Genomic DNA, 26,791 nt, shown 5'->3' with positions numbered 1-26,791 from the left:
GTGGAGTTTATCTGAATAACTTGTTTACTCTTGTGGTCTTAAAATTAATTTTTGAGCCAGATGGCCCTCTTGGGTAGGGGGAGGTCAACCAGGGATATTACCCACTAATGGTGTTTGCTTTGGGCATCGGAACCTGTCCTTTAATCTTCAACCACTAGTGGTATTGCCCCAGAGTTTTTGTCATTTAATGTGTGCTGAAAAAAGGCCAGCGAGATCAGTGTGTGGGGGCCAGTGGTTGCAACTGTTTAATAGCACTCTCCAGGGAGTCCTTAAGCTGCCTGTACACTCAGTCAAACTGGCAATGCATAATATCTGTGTGTCAGTGAATTTTACTCATCTGTCACTGAGTCAGGGTCTGCAGGACAGACCCCCACAGGTGGTGACCCCAACAAAGGGAGAAAAGTGAAAATGCATCACTGGTTGAGAAAGGGAGAGGCTTATATGTTCATATTGACTTCTATCCATATGTAGTCTCCAAGTAAGATCATGTCTACAATAGTCCCAAGAGGTAAGAGTCCATGTAATAGGACTGAGAGTTTGACAACAATATCCTATTCTGAGTATCAAGTTAAACATCATTTCTTATTCAAAGGTATCTGTATTAGTATTTCCATCATATGTTATATGGTGTGTGACCATGTATATTTTGACAGAACCTTTGCATGTATCTTTGAAATGTCTATAGAACTTTTGCATGCCTTTTATTAATTTTTTAATATAACAAATACTTTATGCTTATTGTGTGCCAGGCACTATTTTAAGTTAGCAAAAATGTTAATTCATTTAGTCTTCATAGCAGCACTATACAGAATAGGAACTGAGGAACAGGCAGGTTAAAGGAATGGCAAATTGCTATGTGGCAAGTGAGAGGTAGAGCCAACATTTGAATGAAAGCATTCTGACTGCAGAGTTCCCCACTGTTAACCACTATATTTTGCTATCTTGCTATGTACTTGGCAAAGGTTCAGGTGTTGATCATGAGAAAAGTTCTGGGCCACAACTTGCCCCACAAACCCTATGCAGCCATCTTATATTTGTTTATTAAGTAATGACAGGACTTTGGGGCAGAAGCTTGTAATCCTTTTGGAGGGTGATTGGCTTATAGAGGATCAGCCTGTATCTCCCTGGTGGGTCAAACAAAAACTCATAAATCCAGAAGACTATGAAAATCTTCTCCTGGTAGTAAAGCTGGGAATTTCTGTATTAAAAGATTAAAAGTGTGGCAGAGTGCATAATACTGATGGTTTTTGCCTAATACAAGTACAACAATGAGGGAACTTTGTTGCTGTTTCTAGGCAATTAACAACCTTTTGCTCTTACTACTCAAGTTGTTACAAGCAATTGGGCTAAAAAAAGTGTAGTTTCAACAGGGAAAGCCATTGTATCAGACTCTGGTTGCAAAAGAGAGAAAACCCTACAAAGATTGCTTTTATAAAAAAATTGTCTTAGTGCACATGGCTAAACACCTTCAGGTCCACCTGGATTCAATGATTCATGAAACCATCATCAGGATTTGATTTCTTCTTTCCTACTCATCAGTTCTACTTTTTTTTTTTTTTTTTTTTTTGAGACAGAGTTTCGCTCTTGTTACCCAGGCTGGAGTGCAATGGCGCAATCTTGGCTCACCACAACCTCCGCCTCCTGGGTTCAGGCAATTCTCCTTCCTCAGCCTCCTGAGTAGCTGGGATTACAGGCATGCGCCACCATGCCCAGCTAATTTTTTGTATTTTTAGTAGAGACGGGGTTTCACCAAGTTTACCAGGATAGTCTTGATCTCTTGACCTCATGATCCACCCGCCTCGGCCTCCCAAAGTGCTGGGATTACAGGCTTGAGCCACCGTACCCAGCCCAGTTCTACTTTCTCAGGATATCTCCATTCTAATCAAATGGGGTCTCTTCTCCTAATCAAAAGATGACTGTCATTGGCAATCAGAGCTACTATTTCTATATCCCATTCCAATAAATAAAAAATCAGAGCCCTCTCCCAAAAAGTCATAAAATTCATTTTACTCTTGGAATAGTCACAGTGGCCAGGGAAAACCCATATGATGATTTACTTAGGCCTGGGAACCAGGGTTGGAGGTGGAATATCACCCAGGAAGGTGGACTAAAGTGGGAAAAAGTTATATTTCCACATGAAAATTAGAAACCATTGCCAAAAGTAGAAGACTTGGCGAGGAGGCAAACAGTAAATGTCTCCCACAACCATACCTGGCCAATCTATTAGAGTTGCTTCGTACAGAAAGCATGGGTATTGCTAAAGAGCACCAGAGAAACATTTATTTAGTCTATGAAAAATGTTCTAGATAAGTCTCTAAACCAAGACTATTTAATCCCATCAATTCATCATATGGAACTAATTTAGAAGCAGGAAACAAAAACTAGAGACAAATGGGCCATTTGAAACAAGAAATCTAGACAGTCAGTTGTCCCAGGGTCTGATTTAATACTTTATTATATTATGTTGGAAAACACTGTAAAAGAGAAAGGACTTACCAAGTGCCTACATAAATTTGTTATGAGTAACATATAAACAAGGAACCACAAACTGCAGAAGGCTGCAGGAGGCCTCTGAGTAGGAAGGCCTCTTCATACCCAATGTTCCAGTGCAGGGTGACCTTGCTCTGTTACCATAAACATTGTGCTCAAGAACGTAAAACTGACATAGCCAGACTTGTAGGCTCCTTGTAAGGCTCATGTTCCATCAGCTGTACATAGATAATAAGCTAAAGATAACCATATGTTTTTGTCTTGTGAAACTCCCAAAACGCCACTGTTATCAATCCTTAGAATGACACACCAGTTCTGGCTCACTGATTCACTCCACCATCACCCTCTCCCCACCATTACTCCACCCCTATCCTGTAAATCAGAGTGATCATAACCAATAAATAGAGTGGATGATCAGAGCTTGGGGCCTTCACTGCTTCCTCTCGAGTAATAAAGTGATGGCCCCCTGGTATCACTTTTTCTCTTAATCTGTCTTTTTCTCATTCCTTTGTTGCCACCAAACTTGGGGTACCCACAGGTGATGTGGGGTTCATGGATTCCCTACATATTATAGATTCAAGGTCAGGAAAGTTGTAAAGAACCAGGTAGCCAATATATATATTTGGCTTTGTGGGCCATATAATGTCATAATATGAAAGCGGCCATAGACAATATATAAACAAATGGGTATGGCTGTGTTCCAATAAAATTTTATTTATAAAAACAGGCCGTAGGCTAGATTTTGCCCGTAGATGATAGTTTGTGGACTCCTGTTGTAGATAGATACTAATGTACTATGTAGGAGTATGGTCTCGTGATAGATGTAGGTGCATTTGAGTTCTCCTTCTATTACTAGCTCTGTGTCCATGGGCAATGTCCTTAATTATTCTAAGGCTCAACTTTCTCATCTGCTTAATATGAATAATAATAACATCTATCTAAGAAGGTAGTGAGAATTTAAAGAGAAAATGAACATAAATCAAAGAACACAATGCCCAACATGTAATGAATGATCAATAAATAGTAGTTGTTACTTATTATTATAATTATTATTAAGGAAGCCAGTGGGGGGAAACTATAGGAAAAACTTGTGAGAGCACTAAGAAGAAAAAACTTCAACGTCAGTTTAAAAACATCCATTTATTACATCATATTCTAACTACATTTTTAAAGTAATGGGCTTAGTGCCATCAGCTTCAACTCAGGGAAGAGACTTGTGGCCTTTAGGGAAGAATCTACAATGACTTTTTTCCTCAAGGTGCTGACAATATCCAGAAAGGCCAAGAAGTTTTTGGAATCGTTTTTAGGAACCATTAGTAATAAATAAGAAAATTGTATTTTATTCAAATTTTTTTAGTGCTCAGACCTGGAATGCTGGGTACATTTGTGATGATTGTCCTCTGCTAAAGACAGCAGAGCTGGTGAAAGTTTGGAAAGGGCATGCTGGATAATTACTGGTCTAAGTAGGTGAACACACAAGCATCCACTAAAAAGATGAGGACATTTTAGCCTAGGACACAAATCTCGGAAGGACAGGTAGTATAGTAGTAAAGAACATGGCTTTTTCTGTCAGAGAGACCCAAATATTAATCCTGGCTCTATGATCTACTAGCTAGCGACCTTGGACATGTTACTTAAACTCTGAGTTTACTTGTTTTCACCCATAAAATGAGAATATTGATAGTGCCTTCTCATGAAGCTATAATGGGAAATATGCACATAAATCCACCACTCTTACAGTTGGCATACAACACGATTTCAGTAACTTATTATTTCAAGCCTCTAAAATCATGTATAAGGTGACAGCATCAACACAGACTTCTTCATTTCCTGGAATAATTGAATGGAAAGGGGGATGCCTTTACATTATACATCGGTGAAGTTAACGCATGTAAGGGGAAGTCTGATTTAAAAGGCAGGTATTAAACCTGTGGTCTCTATTGCCCCATAAGATGTTACAGGATGAAAACAAGTAGACTTAATTAAAAAAAAACTCATGGATGATAGAATTATCATAGGCAATTAAGGGAAACATGATATTTGATAGTTGTTCCCAAACTCATGGCAAATGTCAAAGAGAACAAAACTATCTTTTCATAAATTCTCTTCAGAGTCAGATTGTTTGACCAGATATTACCTGAGGTTGACACCATGAAGGGAGTTCTCAAATTTAAATGGCTAACTGCTATATGAATTAACCAAACTCTTATTTTAATATTGATTTTCCAATGACCATGGCAGATAACAATAATCAGATGTTGAAGTTGTCTCCCGGCATTCCTGCAGCCACTATAAACATCATTTTTCAAAAAGACTCAATGGCTTTGAATGAAGAGCTACTGAAATATAAAGCCTTTGTGTTAGTCAGAAATGTTTGTTAGACTCCTGACTCAACAAGTGAGGGCCTACCCAATCAGTAATGTCGACATAGTGTATTTTTAGAGGTGTCAAGAAATTTTCCCCAAATCATTAGAAACACAAATGAAATTACAAATTCCTGGAAAGTGTTGATTTGTTTCATGATTCCTTTGTAGACTGTTGTTTAGAACAAGAGTTCCAATCAGTGGTTATGTGAATACCAGTTACTAGAGTAGCCTCTCTTCATGAAGTGCTTATGGGATGTGTAATTGAGTAAGTTATGGTAATCAGGAGGGGTATGAATTAGAGAGTTTCTACCAGAGATCACAAGGCTCTGGCATCAAGAAGATACACTTTCAAATTCTAGTTTAACCACTTACTGCTTGATGAATTTGGGAAGGTTAACTAACTGCTCTAAACCTTAGTTTCATCATCTTTAAATTGAATTTATAACACCTATCTCATAAAGGTGTGGTGAGCATTAAATGCCAGAAATGGATATTCCATCTTTTAGTGATATGGTATTTAAATAGGCATTATTAATAAAGCTTTCAGCACAGTGCCTGGCATAAAGTAGGCATTCACCAACTATTAGTTTCCTTTCCCTAGATGTCTGCAAAGCCACATTATATGAGTGGGATGAGTCTTATATATAGAGAGAAAACTGAAATTCTATGTAGTCCTTCACTGCGTTACTATGAAGCAAGTGGGATTTTTGGAATATAGTCACAACTGACTTATCACTGAGCTGGCTAGATAAAAGAACCAGAGCTATGTAGAGTTAATACTAGAAATCAGTGAGCAGGAAGCAAGTCCAAACAGACCTAAGAAACACAGCTGATACCAGGAAGTTATACCAATAAGTATGAATGCTGAAAACCGTAGTGGATGTAAATGATGGGACAGTGTGGTCTGGGTACTAAAATATGTTGACTAAGATAGTTCTCATAGCTCTAGTAAATGGTGTAACTCACTTCTGGGACTCCTGGTTTTGAAATGTGGTCAGTGACTCTTGCCCCAAGATGACATTGAAGATCCATGACACTAAATTCTCTTGAAGGTTTTTCCATTCACTTGGCCAAATGAAGTTTGGACCATCATAGGGAGGCAATGAAACAGGCCACCAATGTGTCAGAGTTATAAAGATGTGAAACAAGTACCCAGAGCCCTTTTAAGGGCATTAGATGTTAGATTTTGCCCAGATGGTGGTAGAAATTCTGCATATCTTAAATTCTTTATTTTTATTTTGCTTCAGAGATGACTATTGTGGTCATAGGCAAGAAGTTGTGAGAATCATCATTCTAGACATTATTCTAGAAATTATCTTCTAGAATTCAAAAAAAAGGATGATGTTTGTTGCATCATCCTGCATAAATCTAAGGACAGTGACAGTATGGGTCTTGTGCATTGTCATCTGTACAGAATGGAAGTGGTGAGAATGAGGCCAATCGTACACTTCTCCCTCTCTAATGGTGTATTTCAGTGGCTCATGTCTACAGTCATGTGTTATGTTTCATCCATGCCAGATTATTCTGACAGGTAGACTGAACTATGAAATATTGTAAAAGGCAATTGCTTATGGCAGGATGCAAGTGAAGGTAAATGCAGAAGGTAAAAATTGTAGGTATTTAGAAATTTTCTTACAGCTATAGACAAATGAGGGAGATAAGGGAAGCTGGCTGACTGTTGGGGAAAAGCTCCCAGGGAGGCCAATGTTCACTAGACTTACTGTGATTCACACTATGGTGCTGACTTTGCAAAATGAGAATCTTATTTTTTTCAGTGCACTCAGAGGTGATTAGAATCAGGATAGATGCTATTTAAACCCACAAAAACTGATGTATAAGCCAAACACCAATTTATTCCATTATAATGAGAATTAAATCTGAAATAGGCTAGAACATTCATGTCAGCTGGTTAGTAAATTTTCTCTCCATAACAAAGTTCATAAGGGAAACTAATTACAATCAAATTACTTTGAGACCATTGAATCAGAGCAATGGGGTTAGGTGACCATCTTAATGGCTGACACAAATTGGGATGGCCATTGCAGGGATGGACACTCCAAATAATCTGCTGGTCAACAAGTCATCTCTGAATCTAGGGGGATTACCAATGTTCTTTTTATTTAAGTTCTTCCCTTTCTATGCTCCATGAATACTATTCTCTCCTTAACAAATTCTTCAGACTTATCATAAAATGATTAGATTCTATCTCGCCAAGTGGCATCAGTATGGAGCATATCTGCTTCCTTAAAGCTACAACCTTGGTTGGACCTGGCGGTTCCCCAAGCCATTGCAGTTGTTGACTGTATCTTTGAGTAGATTATAATTCATCTGTTCTCTGTAGATTCTAAGTAGTTTTACTCTCATAGAAATTCACATAGTTATAATTTCTGAGGACACACCCCTGTAACTCTCTTTATGCTAAATCATGAGTCATTCTAGTTGAAAAGGATAACATATAATGGATGGTGTCACTATAACAAAAATTTGGAATGGGTAAAATAGTTGCTAGCTAGTAGATAGTAAAGCATTATTTATTCCAGCATCTCATTCATAAGCTCAGTCTGGCTATAGGATTGTATTGCATAGTGTACAAGAGATCTTTGATTTGGAATACTTCAATAAGTGACCCCAGAAGTGGAGAGTGAACTGAAGTTCATAGCCCTGGATTGGATATATTTTCTGAGAGGCTATGAAGTCTGAAAATTTCTAGGGAAAGAAGGTAACATTGCCACAAAGAGAATATCCAAATAGGAAATGAAGTCATGTATCTTTGGGAAAGAACCTAAAATGATGAATTGTGGCCCTAAAATAAGGAAAGATTGTTGATTAAGACAACTGAATGTCCCTCTCAGCATTCCAAGACCATACTGGGTTTGGTAAGGAAGGTGACTAGAGGCCATGAGGTTAGTCCTTTATTATATATAGAATTGATGGAGATAGATCAACATAGTTCCAGGTAATTTCAGAGTCACTCTAAATTCAATAGCTCTACTTGTTAGAGGATCTCATACAATCCCAGTACTATAGTCAGAATTTCTTAGCATAACTGAAATATGTTCACTCAGGTCTCTGTTGGGGGAGCATATGGAGTAATTTGGTTGTATAACAAGCTACTGTTAAAGAAAACCCTTTGTGAATGCAAATAAGATTGGCACAATGGCCAGCAAGGCACTAATGGGTGAAAAGATTGGTTTGTTGGTGCTACAGAATGAGAGTAGTAAGGTTCTAGCAGGTTAAGCATTGTCAAAGTTAGCACAATTCTCCAGAAACAAAACCAAAGTACAATGGCAATTTTATGTTCTGAGAGGCCTTGATGGTTGCTAGGGAATATGTGATTACTGATATTTCTCCAGGATATCCATTTTGGGAGCATACATCAGCAACAAGAAGCAGGGAGCAGAGGGTTGTCAATTACTAGCAAACAGTAATCATTGCTGAATAGTCTTAACACGTAAGGGAGCTGTGTCTTTCCAGCATAACACTACTTTTGTTCAGAAGCATCAGGAATCTATATACAGAGCTTGTGTATGCTAAGAGTACAGCCCAACACAAATTTGTAAACTTTCTTAAAACATAAGCGATAAAACCCCGACTTCTCAAGTTCTGTGCACAGATGGTTTCCATGTATGTGCCTCAGGATTTTTCAGATGAGATAGTTTGGAAGTTGTTTGCCATTCATTATTTTTTAAGATCCTCAATTAGATGGAGGACACCAGAGATGGTCCATGAAGGTAGAGCTCAATAGCAATGAATAGTAATCCTAAACGGTGACTACATTGAGGCTTCTAGAGTCAGGAACTATTTCAGGGTCTGGCTATCAGTGGTGATTTATTTGGCCAGATCCTCTGTCCAAGGCAGCAAGGACATGCTACAGACATAGTAATTATGAGATGCCTTTCCCAACTCTCACTAAATACCTTTCAGAAATTCTTACCCTAGAGCATAGTTACTTGGCTATAAGACATGGTGGAACCTCAAGTAGGGATGTTAGAGAAGAGAGGAGTAAGCTGGAACTTGGTACATGTCTTGGCTAAAACATGTACCTGCTTGATGGGCTAGCCTGCAAAAAAAGGGACCAACAGTTCCATGCAGTGGTCAAATGCCCATACAATCTGGTTTGTAAATAGGCAGGAGGTTCTGTTTGTTGGGAAAGCGTGAGTCTTTGGATGGAAATGAAATACATGGCTCTATAGAAGAGTGGCAGAGCTGTGGTTCCAGGAAGGTTGATTTATGCTAAAGCTAGATCCTAGTCAATAGGTGAAGCATGGTCCAAACTCTAGGAAGAGAATATTAGCAGAATATAGGAATGTCATTTGGACTCCAGCCAAAGGTCCTAAGCCAAAAGGAAACTAGGATACAGACAAATAAGGGTGAAAGTGAAGGCTTGGGTTCAATTCTAGGCACACAAGATACAGGACTTGGGCCAAGAAACTCAACCCAGATCTCCTAGATGGTGATTACATTGAGGATAAGGTTCCCAATGCACTTCCATGGTTATTTTCAGTGGCTTAGACTGGGAAAAGTTTTGCCTGCAGGTTTTTGGTACTCTTGGAGAATTAATTCCAACTGCAGAAAGTGCCTGTGAATTGTTTTCATCATTCTTGAGTTAGGTTTGGTGAGGGGTCACTTGCCAATGAACAAGATCTGATTGTTTAAATTCTTCAAAGCATTTTAGTTCATAACTGCTGATAAAGTGGTATCACAGTTCTCCATTTGTATTTTAAAAGTTAATGCAGGATATAAATTCGTAAGGATGGGAGTGAGAGGGATATAAGTTTTAAAAGTGACTTTCCTGATCTCTTCTTACTGTTGAGCTGTTGTTTGTCATTGCTAGAGCTCGAGAACGTTTGGCAAGGCAATCTCTTGTGAAGTGACCAGATTGATTGCAGTAGAGGCACAACTGAGTTTCTTGTTGGTAGGCTCGTTTGGCTGGGGTGAGAGGCAGCTGGCCTTCTCGCAGCTGCATAGGCCCTCTTTTGGGTGGTGGATCTGTGGGGCTAACGAGAGCTTGGTGTTGGATCAAAGAAGGCAACAATGGGAACTGGGTCTCTGACTGTAGGAGCTCTGGCCTGACACTATGCTTCTTGTCCAACTGAATGCACTGAGTGATCAGGTCTGGAAGATTGTCCGTGATATCTGTGACACTCTCTTCATCCTGGTTGGGACCAGCTAGTGCCTTTTCAAACTGACCATTCTGATTGGTTTCATTACAGATCATATTTTGAGCAAGGAGCTGGAAAGTAGCAGGGTCCTGTTGAGAGGAGTCATCCCCTTTGTCAACCTTAGCATTCATTAAAGGATTCATTTCCTGTTTTGTGGGTTCACCAAGTAACTGCTGGAACTCAAGAATAAAATTCTCATATTGCTTCAATAAGGTACTCTTGTCAGGCCCAGATATGATCCCACAACTTTCTAACTTCTGAAACAGGTAATCAATAAAGAGATTGATCTGGGCATCATTTGCAGGATTAGAGATCTGGAGGGCTGTCAAGTAGGTAGTCATCTGAGGAAGCAACTCTGAGTGATTGGCAGGGTCACCATGAAACTGGGTGAGATGCTCAAGTCAGTAGGATACAGGTATCACTGTGGTGGCGAAGACAGGCATGACTTGCCTCCTTTTAGCCAGGTTATCCAGAGTTGAATGTTGCATTTGAGGCTGTAGAATCAGATTCTCTGCCTGAAGAATTGTGCACTTCTCCATTATATCTCCTGGAGTCAGGTGGGATTGAGTAGAATTGAATACTAGTACTGGGAACCAATGAACAGACAGTGGTTTTGCTCTGTGATCAGAGAGGCAGCATCATGAGGAAGTAGCCAAAGCTGTTAGCTATGAAGAAGACACTAGGAAATGCTGACAACTGAATTGGAGAGATGCGAAAAAGTGTTGTCCACCACTCAATGTTGCTTCTTCTTTGTGGAGAAGGCCAATGTTCTGCATTTGGAAGAAATAAATTACCTTAGAACACAAAAAAGACTTGGGATTAAGAAGATATATACAACAGTCACAGTACCTTTCTCTCCTCCCTCCCTTTCCTTGTAATATAAAGACCATTTGTCTCAGACCAAACCTTTGTTCTAAAGCAAGCTTGGTCAACCTGTGGCCACATGCAGCCCAAGATGGTTTGAGTGCAGCCCAACACAAATTTGTAAACTTTTTTGAAACATTATGAGCAGCCCAACACAAATGCAGCCCAACACACATTTGTAAACTGTCTTAAAACATTATGAGATTTTTATTTTTTTTTTTAGGCTACACTGCTCATTTAGGATTCTTTTTTTTTTTTTTTTAATTTTTTATTGGATTTTAGGTTTTGGGGTACACGAGCATAGCATGCAAGACAGTTGCGTAGGTACACACATGGCAGTGTGCTTTGCTTTTCTTCTCCCCTTCACCCACATTTGGCATTTCTCCCCAGGCTATCCCTCCCCATCTCCCCCTCCCACTGACCCTCCCCTTTTCCCCCCAATAGACACCAGTGTTTAGTACTCCCCTTTCTGTGTCCATGTGTTCTCAATTTTTCATCACCCACCTATGAGTGAGAATATGCGGTGTTTCATTTTTTGTTCTTGTGTCAGTTTGCTGAGGATGATGTTCTCCAGATTCATCCATGTCCCTACAAACGACACAAACTCATCATTTCTGATTGCTGCATAATATTCCATGGTGTATATGTGCCACATTTTTCCAATCCAGTCTATTATCAATGGGCATTTGGGTTGATTCCAGGTCTTTGCTATTGTAAACAGTGCTGCATTATGAGATTTTTAAAAGCTCATCAGCTATCATTAGTGTATTTTATGTGTGACCTAAGACAATTTTTCTTCTTCCAAGGTGGCCTAGGGAAGCCAAAAGATTGGACACCTCTGTTCCAAAGTATCATTTTTTCCATCAGTGAGTCAAAAAATTTGACAACCCAAAGCGATCTCAGGAGATCACCCAGGCCAAATTCATAATTTTGCAGATAAGAAAATGAGACCCAGAAAGGTAAAGATACTTTCCCAAGGTCACAGAGCTAGCATGCTCAGCACGGCTGCTGTACAAATGGTACTTCCCCCAAGACCATAAATATGCTCATTTGTATACACTGCTTGGACATGATGATGGTTCAGGCAACTGGCTCTTCAAAATGTGATGTGGGAACAAGTGGCATTGGCACTACCAGAAAGGTTGTTAGAAATGCAGAATCTTGGGTCTCACCCCAGAACTACTAAATCATTTTTCACACTTTGATAGGATTCCCAAGGTGACTAGAATGTGTGTTAAAGTTTGAGAAAGGCTGCTCTAAAGAGCACTTAGCTTGAGTTAGAATAATCACTGGTTGGACTTGACCACTAGTGCCCCAGGCCTAGCCTGCATTGCTGTGGGGATATGATTGCTGTGATGGCATTTAATCCACGTTTTCTATCTTTCTACTCCTGGTCTGAGGTCACATTTTCTTGCCATGGAAATGGCATGCCAGACTAAGAGTTAAGATTGAGAACCTAGCAAACAAGAACTGAATATTTTATTTATTTATTTTTATTTATTTTTTTAAATTGGATTTTAGGTTTTGGGGTACATGAACTGAATATTTTAAAAAGTAAAAAGATCAAAATGTTCAACAGCCTTTCCAGCATTGATAACAAAAATAAAGCGACCAGTAAAAGTTGAAAACAACCCCCAATATATGATAGCAGTTGAACTATTCTGTACTTCAATTCCTCTCATTGCCCTTTCCTTGTGTAGCATATTATTTAAATGCATTTAAATTGTCCATTGGTGGAAAAAATATGTATTGTTGAATCTTCTAAAATGTAAGACTTGATTTCCTTAGGTTTTATTTGATGGTTCCTTTTCTCTAGACCTATGACAAAATTATTGGCAGACAAATAGTATGGGATTGGAGGCCAGAAACATGAATCCAACCACTCGCATTAATCAGTTGGATGACCCTGAAGAACTCATTTGGGTCTTGGTTTCCTTTTTTACCTAACGAGGATTGCTATTTTGCTTACCTCAGAAGGTGATTATATAGATGAGATAAGAGAGTGGTGCTCTGAGCAGCAAAAAATGAAAGATTTACTTCCAAAATGTTTCCAGTGTAGTTGAAAAATGGCTGGTGGTGAGACTGTGCCTTTACCACATGTTGTCGAAGTAGGGAGATACTATCATACCCTTCTTCTTAATTTCCTTTCCATATCTCACCCTTCTAATTTCCTGATCTGTCTTCCAGACATCTTCCACTTCCTAGGTGCCCATCAATGAGTTCATTTTTGCCATTCCAGCTAGGTGTCAATTGACAGCTAATATATTGTTCGATAAGGGTTAATGATTGGCTTTTCTTAGGGCATTTACTGTTCATTCAAAGTTTAATGTCAAAGAATCAACTCAGACCCAGCCCCTAGCAATTCTGATTCGATAAGTCTGGGATGGATCCCAAGAATCTGTGCTTTAACAAGCTAACCAGTTGATTTCTGATGCAGGTGGCTCTTGTGCAAAACACTGTCCAGATGAATCTCAAATAATAAAGCATTATTAGCAGTATCACAGAGAAGTAGTGATTAGGAGAGGACATATTTGGAGGTAGAAGTTTGGCTCTCAAATAACCGAATGGATGGTACCCTATTCTGCCTCCACATAAAGCACATGAAGAGTACACACTGTCTTTCACTACTGCTCATCTCTCCCATGTGGTACAGTTCAACAGTTAAGCATGTCAGTTCTAAACCCAAAGTGATCTGGTTTGATCTATGAGCTGTGTGAATCTGAGCAAGTTATTTAGCCTCTTTGAGAATTAGTTTCCAGATTTTAAAATGGACATTATTATAATACCTGCCTTCTAATGTTATGAAAATTAAATGAGATGAAGAGAGATTAGCACAGCTTCATGCATATAGCAGGTTCTCCATACGTTTTTTTTGAGAGAGTTTCACTCTATTGCCTAAGCTGAAGTGCAGTGGCATGTTCATGGCTCATTGGAGCCTCGATCTCCAGGGCTCAGGTAATCCTGCCACCTAAGCCTCCCTGGTAGCTAGGACTACAGGCACATACCACCTCACCTGGCTAATTTATTTATTTTTTTGTAGAAACGAGGTTTCAACATGTTTCCCAGGCTGGTCTTGAACTCCTGGGCTCAAGTAATCCACCCTCCCAAATCCACCTATTTTGGCCTCCCAAAATGCTGGGATTACAGGCATGAACCACTGCACCCAGCCTCCATAAATGTTAGCTATTATTATTGTATAGGTTCACAAGCTGTTATCTGTGTTTTAGCATTTAATTTTTTTCACATTTTTAGAAAGGTAACATGGAGTATATACTGTTTATTATATAATACCTTAAGCAATGTCTGGGAAACATCCCATAATTAAGCCATTAACATTCCTGTAGGAAAAAATGTCTGAATATTCATACTGAAAAGGATAAAGACTAAGTTCATGACAATTCAGGTCAAGTTTTGCTGTCAAATGAGTTTTGGCATAAAATTAATGAAAAAAATTGCTTCAATTTTATAGAGCTTTATAATTTCACAATTGATATAAGAGATTACAGACCTTTATATTATTGTAACCATGTCCTTTGATTGGAAACATGAAATTATAAATTTTCCTTCCTTTCCTTGCCTTCTCTTTCCTCTACTCTCAGAAGTTGCAGAATCTAGTTGAGTTATGTTTCTTTACATATTATGTATTCAAGGTGGTACAGCATTCAATTTTCCTAATCATGTAGCACTGGTGAAACACTTGCTAAGATTATAAGCATTAGCCCAAATGCAAATCATACAATGGCACAGTTGTCAGTGGCAATTGCTTAATCCCTCAAATGAAATCTACCTTGCCTTATCATTTTGGAAATTGTTCTCATTTTAGAGGTCAGTGGCCTTATATTGGATTCCCCTAGAGGATCCTGGGACAAAGCCTGCCAGTCCAGAGGTGTTCCAGACTACAGCCTTGAAGAGACAAGGTGAGACAGAGCCCAAACCTCAAATACATAGGCGTGAGGGATTAGAATTATGGGCTCAGGCAAGGTCTAACACAAAACTGCATACATTTATCTTTTATTTAATAGGTATGCGTTTCAACTACAAAAACAACAAAAAATGTGTTTGGTAAATTATTGGAAGTCATTTTAGTGTTTGTATTTGGTCAGGCTCAAGCCATAGTTAACAGTTTCCTTGAACAGAAAACTACTTTACTCTGGAGTCCCCTGAGATCCCATCTGGAGAAGAGCCTGCAGTACCCAGTTGCTTATAAGAAAGGTTTTTGACTTTACATTGCTTTAATTTCAAACTGTTCTACATAATCTCTTGGAAGAGAAGCTTTGACCTGGGGTCATGCAACTACCCAGAGTGGTTGTGTATTTCACTCTTGACCTCCAAACATTCTGAGGACTACTGTGGCCACAGAAGCTGAACTGAGACATAAATAACTCTCAAGCGGTGACCAGAAGGGCAAGCTGTTTGGACTTGTCTGGAGACCTCGGTATGGGCCTAGCTCTGCCACATGGGCAAGTCACTCGCTCTCTCTGGGCTTGTTTCTTTACCTGTACAATGAAGGCATTGTGCTTCCCAAACTTTAGGCACACATACAAAAATTCTGATTCAAGATGGTTAGCAGAAGACCCCAACATTGAATTTGTTACAGTCCCTCCAGGTGATATTGAAGTAAGAGGCCTTTACATTTTGCCTTGTGAATATTGGGCGACTGACCACACAGAGCACCAACATTTGTCAGAGGTTCTCAAATTTCAGGGTACAACAGAGACCCCTGGAATTTTAACATGCAGATTCTTGGGCTCACTCTTGGAAAGTGTGATTCAGTGCGTCTGAAAAAGACCCTATCATCTGCATTTTAATCAATCTCTGCAGATGATGTGGTAGAAGTTCCCTTGATAGCACTTTCAAGAAATTCTAGGTTGAATATTCTCAAAAGGGCCTTTATGTTTCCAAATTATCTACATTTTTGAAAGTGGAAAATATTTGTCTCCAACAGCAGCCCCCAAAGTACATGATATGTGGATTGCTTGTTTTCATGGCTCTGTCTGAGTCTTCATAGGCCCTTTTAAACAGTGGACTGGGGCAGGTCTGTCTCAGGCACATAACATGTAGCTGGCTTAGGGGTAAGAGACAGAGTAGCAGTTGAGCTGAATCTGCTCTCAGGGCTTTGTGGATCTTTCTGTAAAGTATGCACTGCTCTCTTCTTCTCTGCCTGGGAATGAGATAGAAAAGCCATCCTTACATCCCCTTCAGAGCTAGAGCAGCCCAACTGAGGGTCAATTTGACCATTGCTATGTCTCAGACTTAAGCTTCAATCTTCCTTCTGGCTGAGCTGGACCCATGGCCTAGCTTCTTGTGAAGTTAAAAGTGTCATGAACACTCTCAATAGTATTTCCTGTTACATTTCCCTAGTTTTCCTTTTTAACATGCCTAATTCTATTAGGGAACCACACTTGTTCTATCATCCTTCCTCCCCACGGGCTTCATGGTCTATGTGGAAAGAGATTTAAATCTCAAAAAATCCACATTATATTCATTATTTCATCCCATCTTTACTGTAATTTCCCAGTTCAGAAAATGAAACACTGAGATATTAAGTCAAGTGAAAGACGAAGGGAAGCTTGGTATGTAAATAATTGGCTCCAAAGGACTCTCATGTGGAATACTTGTTCTTACAGACAAGGAAGAAGCCATCCAAAGATACCGTTGGGAGGATGGGGATCGAGATGCAATGAGTGTCTCCATGAAGTGAGTTACCAGTTCTATATCACTGAGGAATAAGCAGATCTAGGATTACCACCTGTTGGGGAGTTAGAGTAGGGGGCTCCAAGAATCAAAGAAGAAGGGGCATCATGAAGAGAATCTGGTCCTTTCAAACCCATAGATTCTGTAACTTGCCTGAGCACACAGCTAAAAAGTGGGTGAGGAACTGGCTGTTAGTTTTCTGCAGTCTACAATATGACCCTCAGACCCACAGCCAACCTGAATCTTACCCATTATGTTCATCATCACTCTGCTCCTGTTCTTGGAGAAGAGTCAATGACTAAGATATAGCAATGGTGGTTTACCAATACGAGGACTTAATTTGATTTCTCCATTCCCAATGTGACCATAATTTCAAAAAGTATATGCTGTTTGTACATGTGCAATTGTACATGTTTATTTGAAAGTAAATAATTGCAGAAAGAGTAGAAAAATTTTGATCTTCAGATTCCAAATTGTCATATAATGAGCCCATAAATTTGAAATAAAAGGTCTTTTCCTGTGCTTGTGCTCCCTGTTGTCTCTTTTGTCTTTAATTCATTAAGTGCAGTCCACTTAGTGCTGAACACCACTTGCAACTGATGAGATGATGGAACATAGCCTACTTAGATTCGAACTTTTTTTTGGAAAAACTTTTTTTTTGAGGAAGTGGAGGAAAGGGAACCTTGCGCAGTGTTGATGGGATTGTCATTTAGTACAACCACTATGGAGAACAGTTTGGGGGTTCTTCAAGAAACTGAAAATTTAGCTACCATATGATTCAGCAATCTCACTGTTGGGTATATACCCAAAAGTAAAAAAATAAGTATACGAAGGAGATACCACACTCCCATTTTTTAAAAAAATAATATATATATATATATATATATATATATATATATATATATATATATATATATTACTTTAGATTCTGGGGTACAAGTGCAGATCATGCAGAATTGTTGCATAGGTACATACATGGCAATGTGGTTTGCTGCCTCCATCCCCCTGTCACCTATATCTGGCATTTCTCCCCATGTTATCCCTCCCCAACCTCCCTACCCCCACTGTCCCTCCCTTAGTCCCACTCAATAGACCCCAGTATGTGATGCTCCCCTCCCTGTGTCCATGTGTTCTCATTGCTCAACACCCACCTATGAGTGAGAACATATGGTGATTGATTTTTTGTTCTTGTGTCAGTTTGCTGAGAATGATGGTTTCCAGGTTCATCCATGTCCCTGCAAAGGACACAAACTTGTCATTTCTTATGGCTGCATAGTATTCCATGGTGTACATGTGCCACATTTTCCCTGTCCAGTCTATCATCGATGGGCATTTGAGTTGGTTCCAGGTCTTTGCTATTGTAAACAGTGCCACAATGAACATATGTGTGCATGTGCCTTTAAAACAGAACAATTTATAATCTTTTGGATATATACCCAGTAATGGGATTACTGGGTCAAATGGAATTTCTATTCCTAGGTGCTTGAGGAATCGCCTCACTGTCTTCCACAATGGCTGAACAAATTAACACTCCTACCAGCAGTGTAAAAGTGTACTTACTTCTCCACATCCTCTCCAGCATCTGCTGTCCCCAAATTTTTTAATGATTGCCATTCTAACTGGTGTGAGATGGTATCACAATGGTGGTTTTGATTTGCATTTCTCTAATGACCAGTGATGATGAGCATTTTTTCATGTGTTTATTGGCCTCATATATGTCTTCTTTTGAAAAGTGTCTGTTCATGTCCTTCACTCACTTTTGAATGGGTTTCTTTGTTTTTTCTTTTATTTATTTATTTTTTAATTGCATTTTAGATTTTGGGGTACATGTGAAGAACATGCAAGATAGTTGCATAAGTACACACGTGGCAGTGTGATTTGCTGCCTTCCTCCCCTTCACCTATAGCTGGCATTTCTCCCCATGTTATCTCTCCCCAACTCCCCACCCCCCACTGTCCCTCCCCTATTCCCCTCAACAGACCCCAGTGTGTAGTGCTCTCCTCCCTGTGTCCATGTGCTGTCATTGTTCAACACCTGCCTATGAGTGAGAATATGAGGTATTTCATTTTCTGTTTTTGTGTCAGTTTGCTGAGAATGATGTTCTCCAGTTTCATCCATGTCCCTACAAAGGACACAAATTCATCGTTTTTAATTGCTGCATAATATTCCATGGTGTATATGTGCCACATTTTCCCTGTCCAGTCTATCATCGATGGGCATTTGGGTTGATTCCAGGTCTTCGCTATTGTAAACAGTGCTGCAATGAACATTCGTATGCATGTGTCCTTATAGTAGAACGATTTACAGTCCTTTGGATATATACCCAGTAATGGGATTGCTGGGTCAAATGGAATTTCTATTTCTAGGTCCTTGAGGAATCGCCACACTGTCTTCCACAATGGTTGAACTAATTTACACTCCCACCAGCAGTGTAAAAGTGTTCCTATTTCTCCACATCCTCTCCAGCATCTGTTGTCTCCAGATTTTTTAATGATCGCCATTCTAACTGGCGTGAGATGGTATCTCAATGGAGTTTTGATTTGCATTTCTCTAATGAAGATCTCTTTTAGTTATTTGTAGATTCTGGATATTAGCCCTTTGTTAGATGGGTAGATTGCAAAAATTTTTCCCATTCTCTTGGTTGCCAGTTCAGTCTAATGATTGTTTCTTTTGCTGTAGAGAAGCTCTGGAGTTTAATTAGATCCCATTTGTCTATTTTGGCTTTTGTTGCCAATACGTTTGGTGTTTTAGTAATGAGGTCCTTGCCTATGCCTATGTCCTGAATTGTTTTGCCTAGATTTTCTTCTAGGGTTTTTATGGTGTTAGGTCTTATGTTTCAGTCTTTAATCCATCTGGAGTTAATTTTAGTGTAAGGTGTCAGGAAGGTGTCCACTTTATGTTTTCTGCACATGGCTAGCCAGTTATCCCAACACTATTTATTAAACAGGGAATCCTTTCCCCATTCCTTGCTTTTTTCAGGTTTGTAGATGTGTGGCATTGCCTCTGAGGCCTGTGTTCTGTTTCATTGGTCTATATCTCTGTTTTGGTACCAGTACCAAGCTGTTTTGATAACTGTAGCCTTGTAGTATAGTTTGAACTCAGGTAGCATGATGCCTCTTGATTTGTTCTTTTTACTTAGACTTGACTTGGCTATGTGGGCTCTCTTTTGGTTCCAAATGAAGTTTAAGGGTTTTTTCCCAGTTCTGTGAAGAGGGTCATAGGTAGCTTGATGGGGATAGCATTGAATCTGTAAATTACTTTGGGCAGTATGGCCATTTTCATGATATTGATTATTCCTAACCATGAGCATTGAATGTTTCTCCATGTGTTTGTGTCCTCTCTTATTTCCTTGAGCAGTGGTTTGTAGTTCTCCTTGAAGAAGTCATTTACATCCTTTGTCAGTTGTATTCCTAGGTACTTTTTTCTCACTGTTGAATTTTGTTTAAGGCCTTCTCTGCATCTATTGAAATGATCATGTGTTTTTGGTCTTTGGTTCTGTTTATGTGGTGGATTACATTTATAGACTTGCATATGTTGAACCAGCCTTGCATCCCCAGGATGAAACCTACTTAATTGTGATGGATAAGTTTTTTGATGTGCTGTTGCAATCTATTTGCCAGTATTTTATTCAAGATTTTTGCATCTACATTCATCGTGGATATTGGCCTGAAGATTTTTTTGTTGTTGAGTCTCTGCCAGGTTTGGGTATCAGGATGATGTTGGTCTCATAAAATGATTTGGGAAGGATTCCCTCTTTTTTGATTGTTTGGAATAGTTTCAGAAGGAGTGGTACCAGTGCCTCTTTGTATGTCTGGTAGAATTTGGCTGTGAACCCATCTAGAGCTGGGCTTTTTTTGGTTGGTAGGTTATTAATTGCTGCCTCAACTTCAGCCCTTGTTATTGGTCTATTCAGGGTTTCAACTTCTTCCTTGTTCAGGCTTGGGAGGGTGCAAGTATCCAGGAATTTATCCATTTCTTCCAGTCTTACTGGTTTATGTGCATAAAGTTGTTTGTAGTAATCTCTGATGGTAGTTTGTATTTCTGTGGAATCAGTGGTGATATTCCCTTTATCATTTTTTATTGCATCTATTTGATTCTTTTCTCTTTTCTTTTTTATTACTCTGGCTAGTGGTCTATTTTGTTGATCTTTTCAAAAAACCAGCTCCTGGATTTATTGATATTTTGAAGGGTTTTTTAGTGTCTCTATCTCTTTCAATTCTGCTCTGATCTTAGTTGTTTCTTGTCTTCTGTTAGCTTTTCAGTTTTTTTGAACTTGTTCCTCTAGCTCTTTCAATTTTGATGATAGGGTGTCTATTTTATATCTTGCTTCGTTTCTCATGTGGGCATTTATTGCTATAAATTTTTCTCTACACACGGCTTTAAATGTGTCCCAGAGATTCTGGTATATTGTGTATTTGTTCTCATCTGTTTTTAAGAACATCTTTATTTCTGCCTTCATTTCATTGTTTATCCTGTCAATGTCCAAGAACCAGTTGTTCAGTTTCCATGAAGTTGTGTGGTTCTGAGTTGGTTTCTTAATCCTGAGTTGTAATTTGCTTTCACTGTGGTCTGAGAGACTGTTTGTTATGATTTCCGTTCTTTTGCATTTGCTGAGGAGTGCTTTACTTCCAATTATGTGGTCAATTTTAGAGTAGGTGTGATGTGGTGCTGAGAAGAATGTGTATTCTGTGGATTTGGGGTGGAGAGTTCTATAGATGTCTATTAGGTCTGCTTGGTCCAGATCTGAGTTCAAGTCCTGGATTTCCTTGTTAATTTTCTGTCTTGTTGATCTGTCTGATATCGACAACTGAGTGATAAAGTCTCCCACTATTATTGTGTGGGAGTCTAAGTCTCTTTTTAGGTCATTAAGAACTTGCTTTATGTGTCTGGATGCTCCTGTATTGGGTGTGTATATATTTACGATCTTTGGCTCTTCTTGTTGCATTGATCCTTTTACCATTATTTCTCTTTTGATCTTTGTTGCTTTAAAGTCTATTTTATCAGACACTAGGATGGCAACTCCTGCTATTTTTGCTCTCCATTTGCTTGGTAAATCTTCCTCCATCCCTTTATTTTGAGCCTATGTATGTCCTTGAACATGAGATGGGTTTCCTGAATACAGCACACCAATGGGTCCCGTGTTTGTAGTAGCTCTGCTCACAATAGCCAAGATTTGGAAACAACCTAAAAGTGTCCTTGAACAGAGGAATAGATAAAGAAAATGTGGTACTTATACACAATGGAGTACTATTCAGCAATAAAAAATAATGAAATTCAGTCATTTGCAACAATATGGATGAACTGGAGGTTATTATATTAAGTGAAATAAGCCAGACACAGAAAGAAAAACATCCCATTTTCTCACTTATTTGTTGGATATAAAAATCAAAACAATTGAATCCATGGAGATAGCTAGTGGAAGGATGGTTACCAGAGTTTGGGAAGGGTTGCAGAGTGGAGTTGGGGGTTGGTGGTAGAGGTGAGGATGGTAATGGGTACAAAACAGTAGTTGGAATAAATGAAGAAGGCATACTATTTGATAGCACACAGGGTGACTATAAGTCAATAATAATTTAATTGTAGACTTAAAAATAACTAAAAGGATATAACTGAATTTTTTGGTAACACAAAGGATAAAGGCTTGAGCAGAGACATACCCCATAAATATGTACACCTAGTATGTACCCACAAAAATTAAAGGTAAAAAAATATTTTAAAAATAAGACTTAGCTGTTTCCCCTTTGTTGTGTTTCTGTGTCTTTGAAAGACCTCTGTATTCAGGATGCTGCTGTCATTGGCACTTGGACTGTCAAAACAATAGCTGGGGTTGCAATGGGATGTGACTCTGTGCAGAAGGTTGACTTTTAAAATTCTATTATATTGGTGGTATAATCTACATACAATAAAATTTACTCATTTGAAATGTACAGCAATGAGGCCAGGCATGGTGGCTCATGCCTGTAATTCCAGCACTTTAGGAGGCTGAGTTGGGTGGATCACTTGAGACTAGGAGTTGGAGACCAGGCTGGCCAGCATGGTGAAACCCTGTCTATACTTAAAAATATATATATAAGAATTAGCTGGGTGTGGTGGCAGGCCCCTGTCATCCCAGCTACTTGGGAGGCTGAGATGGGAGAATAGCTTGAACCCAAAAGGCAGCGGTTGCAGTGAACTGAGATCTTGCCACTGCACTCCAGCCTGGGCAACAGAGCAAGACTCCATCTCAAAAAAATTTTAAAAAGAAAAGAAAGGAAAAAAAGGAAAGGAAAGAGAGAGAGAGAGAGAGATAGAAAGAGAGAGAGAAAGAAAGAGAGAGAAAGAAACAAAGAAAGAAGGAAGGAAGAAAGAGAAAAGAAACGTATAGCAATGCGTTTTTGACAAATGTATACATCTCGGTGACCACCACCACATTCAAGATAGACTTTTTCACTACTCCCCAAATTTTATCATGTTCTTTTGCAGTCAGTTCCTCCACACCCAGCCCCAGTTATCCACTAATCTACTTTTCGTTTACATGGATCTGCTGTTTCTTTTTTTCTTTTATTGTACTTTATGTTCTAGGGTACATGTGAAGATCATGCAGGGTTGTTGCATAGGTTGCTGCATGGCAAGGTGGTTTGCTGCCTCCATTCTCCCATCATCTATATTTGATCTGCCTTTTCTAGGTATCTTATATAAAGGGACTCATATAGTATGTGTGCTTTTTTGTCTGGCTTCTTTCATTTAGAATGTTTTTAAGGTTTTTCCATGTTGTGGCACATCTCAAAACTTTATTTCTTGTTGTTGCCAAAAGTATTAAATTGTATGGATATACCACATCTTGTTTTACTTGCTGATGTGTATCTGAGTTATTTCCAGTTTGAGGCCATTACAAATAAAGCTGCATTTGTACAAGTCTGCATGCCCACATAAATTTTCTTGTTTCCCCTAGCTTTACTAAGATATGACTGATAAATAAAATTTTATCTATTTAAGGTATACATAATGATATTTTGACATGCATATGCATTGCAAAATAATTACCACAATCATTTCTTTTTGTTTAAATATCTAGGAGTGGGTCATGAGGTAAGTCTATGCTTAATTTTATAAGATACTGCAAACTGTTTCCCAAAGTGGCTGTACCCTTTTGCATTCTCACCAGCAGTGTATGAGTGTTATAATCACACACCCTTGCCAACATGTGGCATTTTCAGTCATTTAAAATTTATTTGTGTGTGTTTTTACAGATGCTCTTGAAGGGCCATGAGCCATTTGCTCTTTCCCCTATTGGCTGCTCACTATAATCTCTATCGCACTGTCTTTTGAAAAATATTTTAAGAAATGGTAGGAAAAGCTTAATTGGGGGTAGGGATCAGGAAAGCTGTCTTTACATATCCAGAGAGCTTTTGTGGGGAAAAGGAGGCAGTCTAATTCTATGAAGAGCAAATATTGGTAGTATGTAAGATGCAAGGTAATGTATTTGGGAATCCTACAATATAGAAACTTCTAAGTTTAGAACTGCCTAACAATAGAATAAACTTTTTCATTAAAAAAAGAGGTTTCTATCATTGGAAGTATTCAAAATGAGACTGCATTAACTGTTCATGGAAATGTTTCAAAGAAGATTCATGTACCAGATAAATGCTGGTTGCATGTACTCAAATGTTTCTATGAGAGTGTGAAGCTAATAGTATCAAAATTTTGTAACTTCCAACTTTTCCTATCTGTTCTTTGCCCTTTTACCTGACTTCTGGCTGACATCCAATTCCTAATGCTTTAGTACAACAAATGGCTGGAATTCAATCCCTATTAAAGTTATTTGAAGGTTTTCCTTTCCCCGAGTGTCTGAGTTGTAGTACATTTCCCAAATAAGAAGCTGTAATGGTGAAATTTCAGGCAATGGAAAAGTCAGTGAATAAGATGTTTTGGCTATAATTTCATGCCTGTCACCACTCATATTAGACATAGCACCTAAATCATTGTCTAGTCTACCTACTGGCTAATAATATAGGCCTTAAAAAGAAGTCAAAGAGACAGAAAGCAAAGCTCCTAAATATGATTTGCAAAGCAGGGCAACAGATGAGGACTAACAAACTTCTTCTCAGCTTGGTTTTCACATCCGCATAGACCTGACTATCAAAAATTGTCCATCTGCCAACCCATTTTTGTATCCAACACCCTCTAGCCCTGATATGGTACTGTATGTTTTTAGAATACTGCTTACATCAACTGACAGCTTTTTAAAATATACCCATCAGGAGTGATGTATCTTTTATTCATCTTCACACTTTAAGTGTCTGTCAGACTGTCAAGTCTTCCTATCTTCTGTAAGGATGTATCATCACAAAGGAAACTGGTTGTGACCTGCCTCCAGGCCTCAGAGATTCAGTCTGCAGGAAGGCCCTGCAGAGCTGTGCCAATGTAACTTGTTCTCAAGCCATCTGATCTCCTTCTTTATAAAAAATAATCCATAAAAGAAACAGAATGAAATTGTATCAAGGAAATGTTCATTTAACTTACATTACAAGTGAATGAAACATGGAATCGATATCCCTAGGGATAGCTAAAGAACCAGCCATCAAATGGGTTTGAGTTGACTTAATAGTGAAGGCAGTGCATTGAGCTAGGCATCCTCAAATGTAGCAACCGTATGGAGGAAACGCATGTTCCTTTCTTCCATCTTTTTTTCTGTTCAAATGGCTTTTAATTACTCTCATTTGCAAATACTTTTCCAGGTGTGTCAATTTTTGTTGTTATATAGGAGTGCCTGAAGCTGGGTAATTTCTAAAGAAGAAAGGTTTACTTGGCTCATGGTTCTGCAAGCTGTACAAGAAGCACGGTGTAAGCATTTATATCTGATGAGGGCCTCAAGAACCTTTCAATCATGACAGAAAGAGAAGGGGAGCCAGCATGTCACATGGCAAGAGAAGGATCAAGAGACAGATGAGAGAGATGCCAGACTCTTTTGAACAATTAGATCTCACAGCAACTAATAGAGCAAGAAGTCACTCATTACCTAAAAGACAACATCAAGATGTTCATGAGGAATCCACCCCCATGACCTAACACCTCCCAACCAGGTCCCACCTCCAACCTTGGAGATGAAATTTCAACACGAGATTTGGAAGGGACAAATATCCAAACTATACCAAGGGGTATTGGCAGATTTTTCTTTACAAAATCACGGGAGAAGTATCTAGCATATGGGTAGTATCATCTCAAAACATAAAGTCCCCTTCTTTCTAGGTCATTCCAGGAAGATGTTTAAGACTCAGAGAGAGCAAATGATGGACTCTGAGTAATTCAAGGATAAAGGAATGAAACTCTAAACTATTACATCTAACTCCAAGCCTCAGAAAGAGTGAGGACTGAGAGTTCACATATCAACAGTGGTGTAAGTCGTGATTTGAGTAACTCAGGTTTGGCCATCACTGCAGAAGATAGAGGAATGCTGAAAATTGGGCATTACTCTCACCATGGATATAGAGTTTTCCGGAAGCAAGACTTTGTTCCAGCTCCCCATATACCATACTTTTGATATACATGTATATGAGGAATTAATCTGATGAAAGCCCTTACGACCTTATGAGTACTGGCTCAAGAACGGGTGGAGTTGAGGCTATGGTGATGGCTATAAGAAAATGGAGCTATGGGGAACTGGAGAAAGCTGATATGTTTACTTCCCTGTTTCTGGGCTCCATAAAGACAATGGTTTCCCCCAGCATTTATTATTTTAAAGGTTACTAGCTTCGAGGATTTTCGAAGTGACTGAACTTTGCTGGGATGGGGCCTCCAAGTTTAACACTCCCTATTACAGGCTTTACCACTTAGTTAAGGATGAGTGGCATAAAACAAGCTCTCAATTCAGCTTAGTTGAATGGCTCCTCTGGCCCCATCAGTATATTAGGAAGGAACTTTTGCTCAAAACTCTGGGTAATTAGTATGACAACCAGCTAATTATGACTTAAAATAAATCTACTTATTGACCATGTGAAAAATCTCCAGGATCCAGAATCACGACCTAAAATCTACTTGTCTTCATAGAGATGAGTAGGACAGGGGAGCTGTGAGGTCTAAGGAGCACTGGGAAAAGAGTTTGTTCCCTGGAGTAGGGAAAGTGATTCTGAGCAGGGCAAACCCTAGTGGGCCGGAGTAGGATTTTAGTTGGAACTTGCAGTCTCACTGCCTACTAGGGAGACAAAGCACATTTCAAGATGCTTCTGTGCCACTGCT

The 26,791-nt window shown here is 39.0% G+C and overlaps 1 protein-coding gene across 3 annotated transcripts in view; it reads right to left on the bottom strand.

Moving 5' to 3' along the window:
- Positions 1-3,615: 3,615 nt before the first annotated feature.
- RTL4 (retrotransposon Gag like 4) overlaps positions 3,616-26,791 on the bottom strand; it is a 357,671-nt gene continuing 334,495 nt past the window's right edge. For 2 of the 3 annotated variants that reach the window (XM_078363589.1, XM_078363590.1), the window contains 2 exons: positions 11,387-11,470; positions 3,616-10,788 (listed from right to left, as the gene is read on the bottom strand). In XM_078363589.1, the coding sequence (XP_078219715.1) occupies positions 9,634-10,359 (726 nt within the window). In that variant the 5' untranslated portion in view covers positions 10,360-10,788; positions 11,387-11,470 and the 3' untranslated portion in view covers positions 3,616-9,633. Of the gene's footprint in view, positions 10,813-11,386; positions 11,471-26,791 lie in introns of all 3 variants that reach the window. The other variant, XM_054250851.2, reaches the window with a different exon arrangement.

Source organism: Callithrix jacchus, chromosome X, assembly GCF_049354715.1.
Source record: "Callithrix jacchus isolate 240 chromosome X, calJac240_pri, whole genome shotgun sequence".
Classification (NCBI taxonomy): domain Eukaryota; kingdom Metazoa; phylum Chordata; class Mammalia; order Primates; family Cebidae; genus Callithrix; species Callithrix jacchus.
The sequence above is the reverse complement of the archived record's forward strand: the minus strand, read 5'-3'. Positions and strand labels throughout refer to the sequence as shown.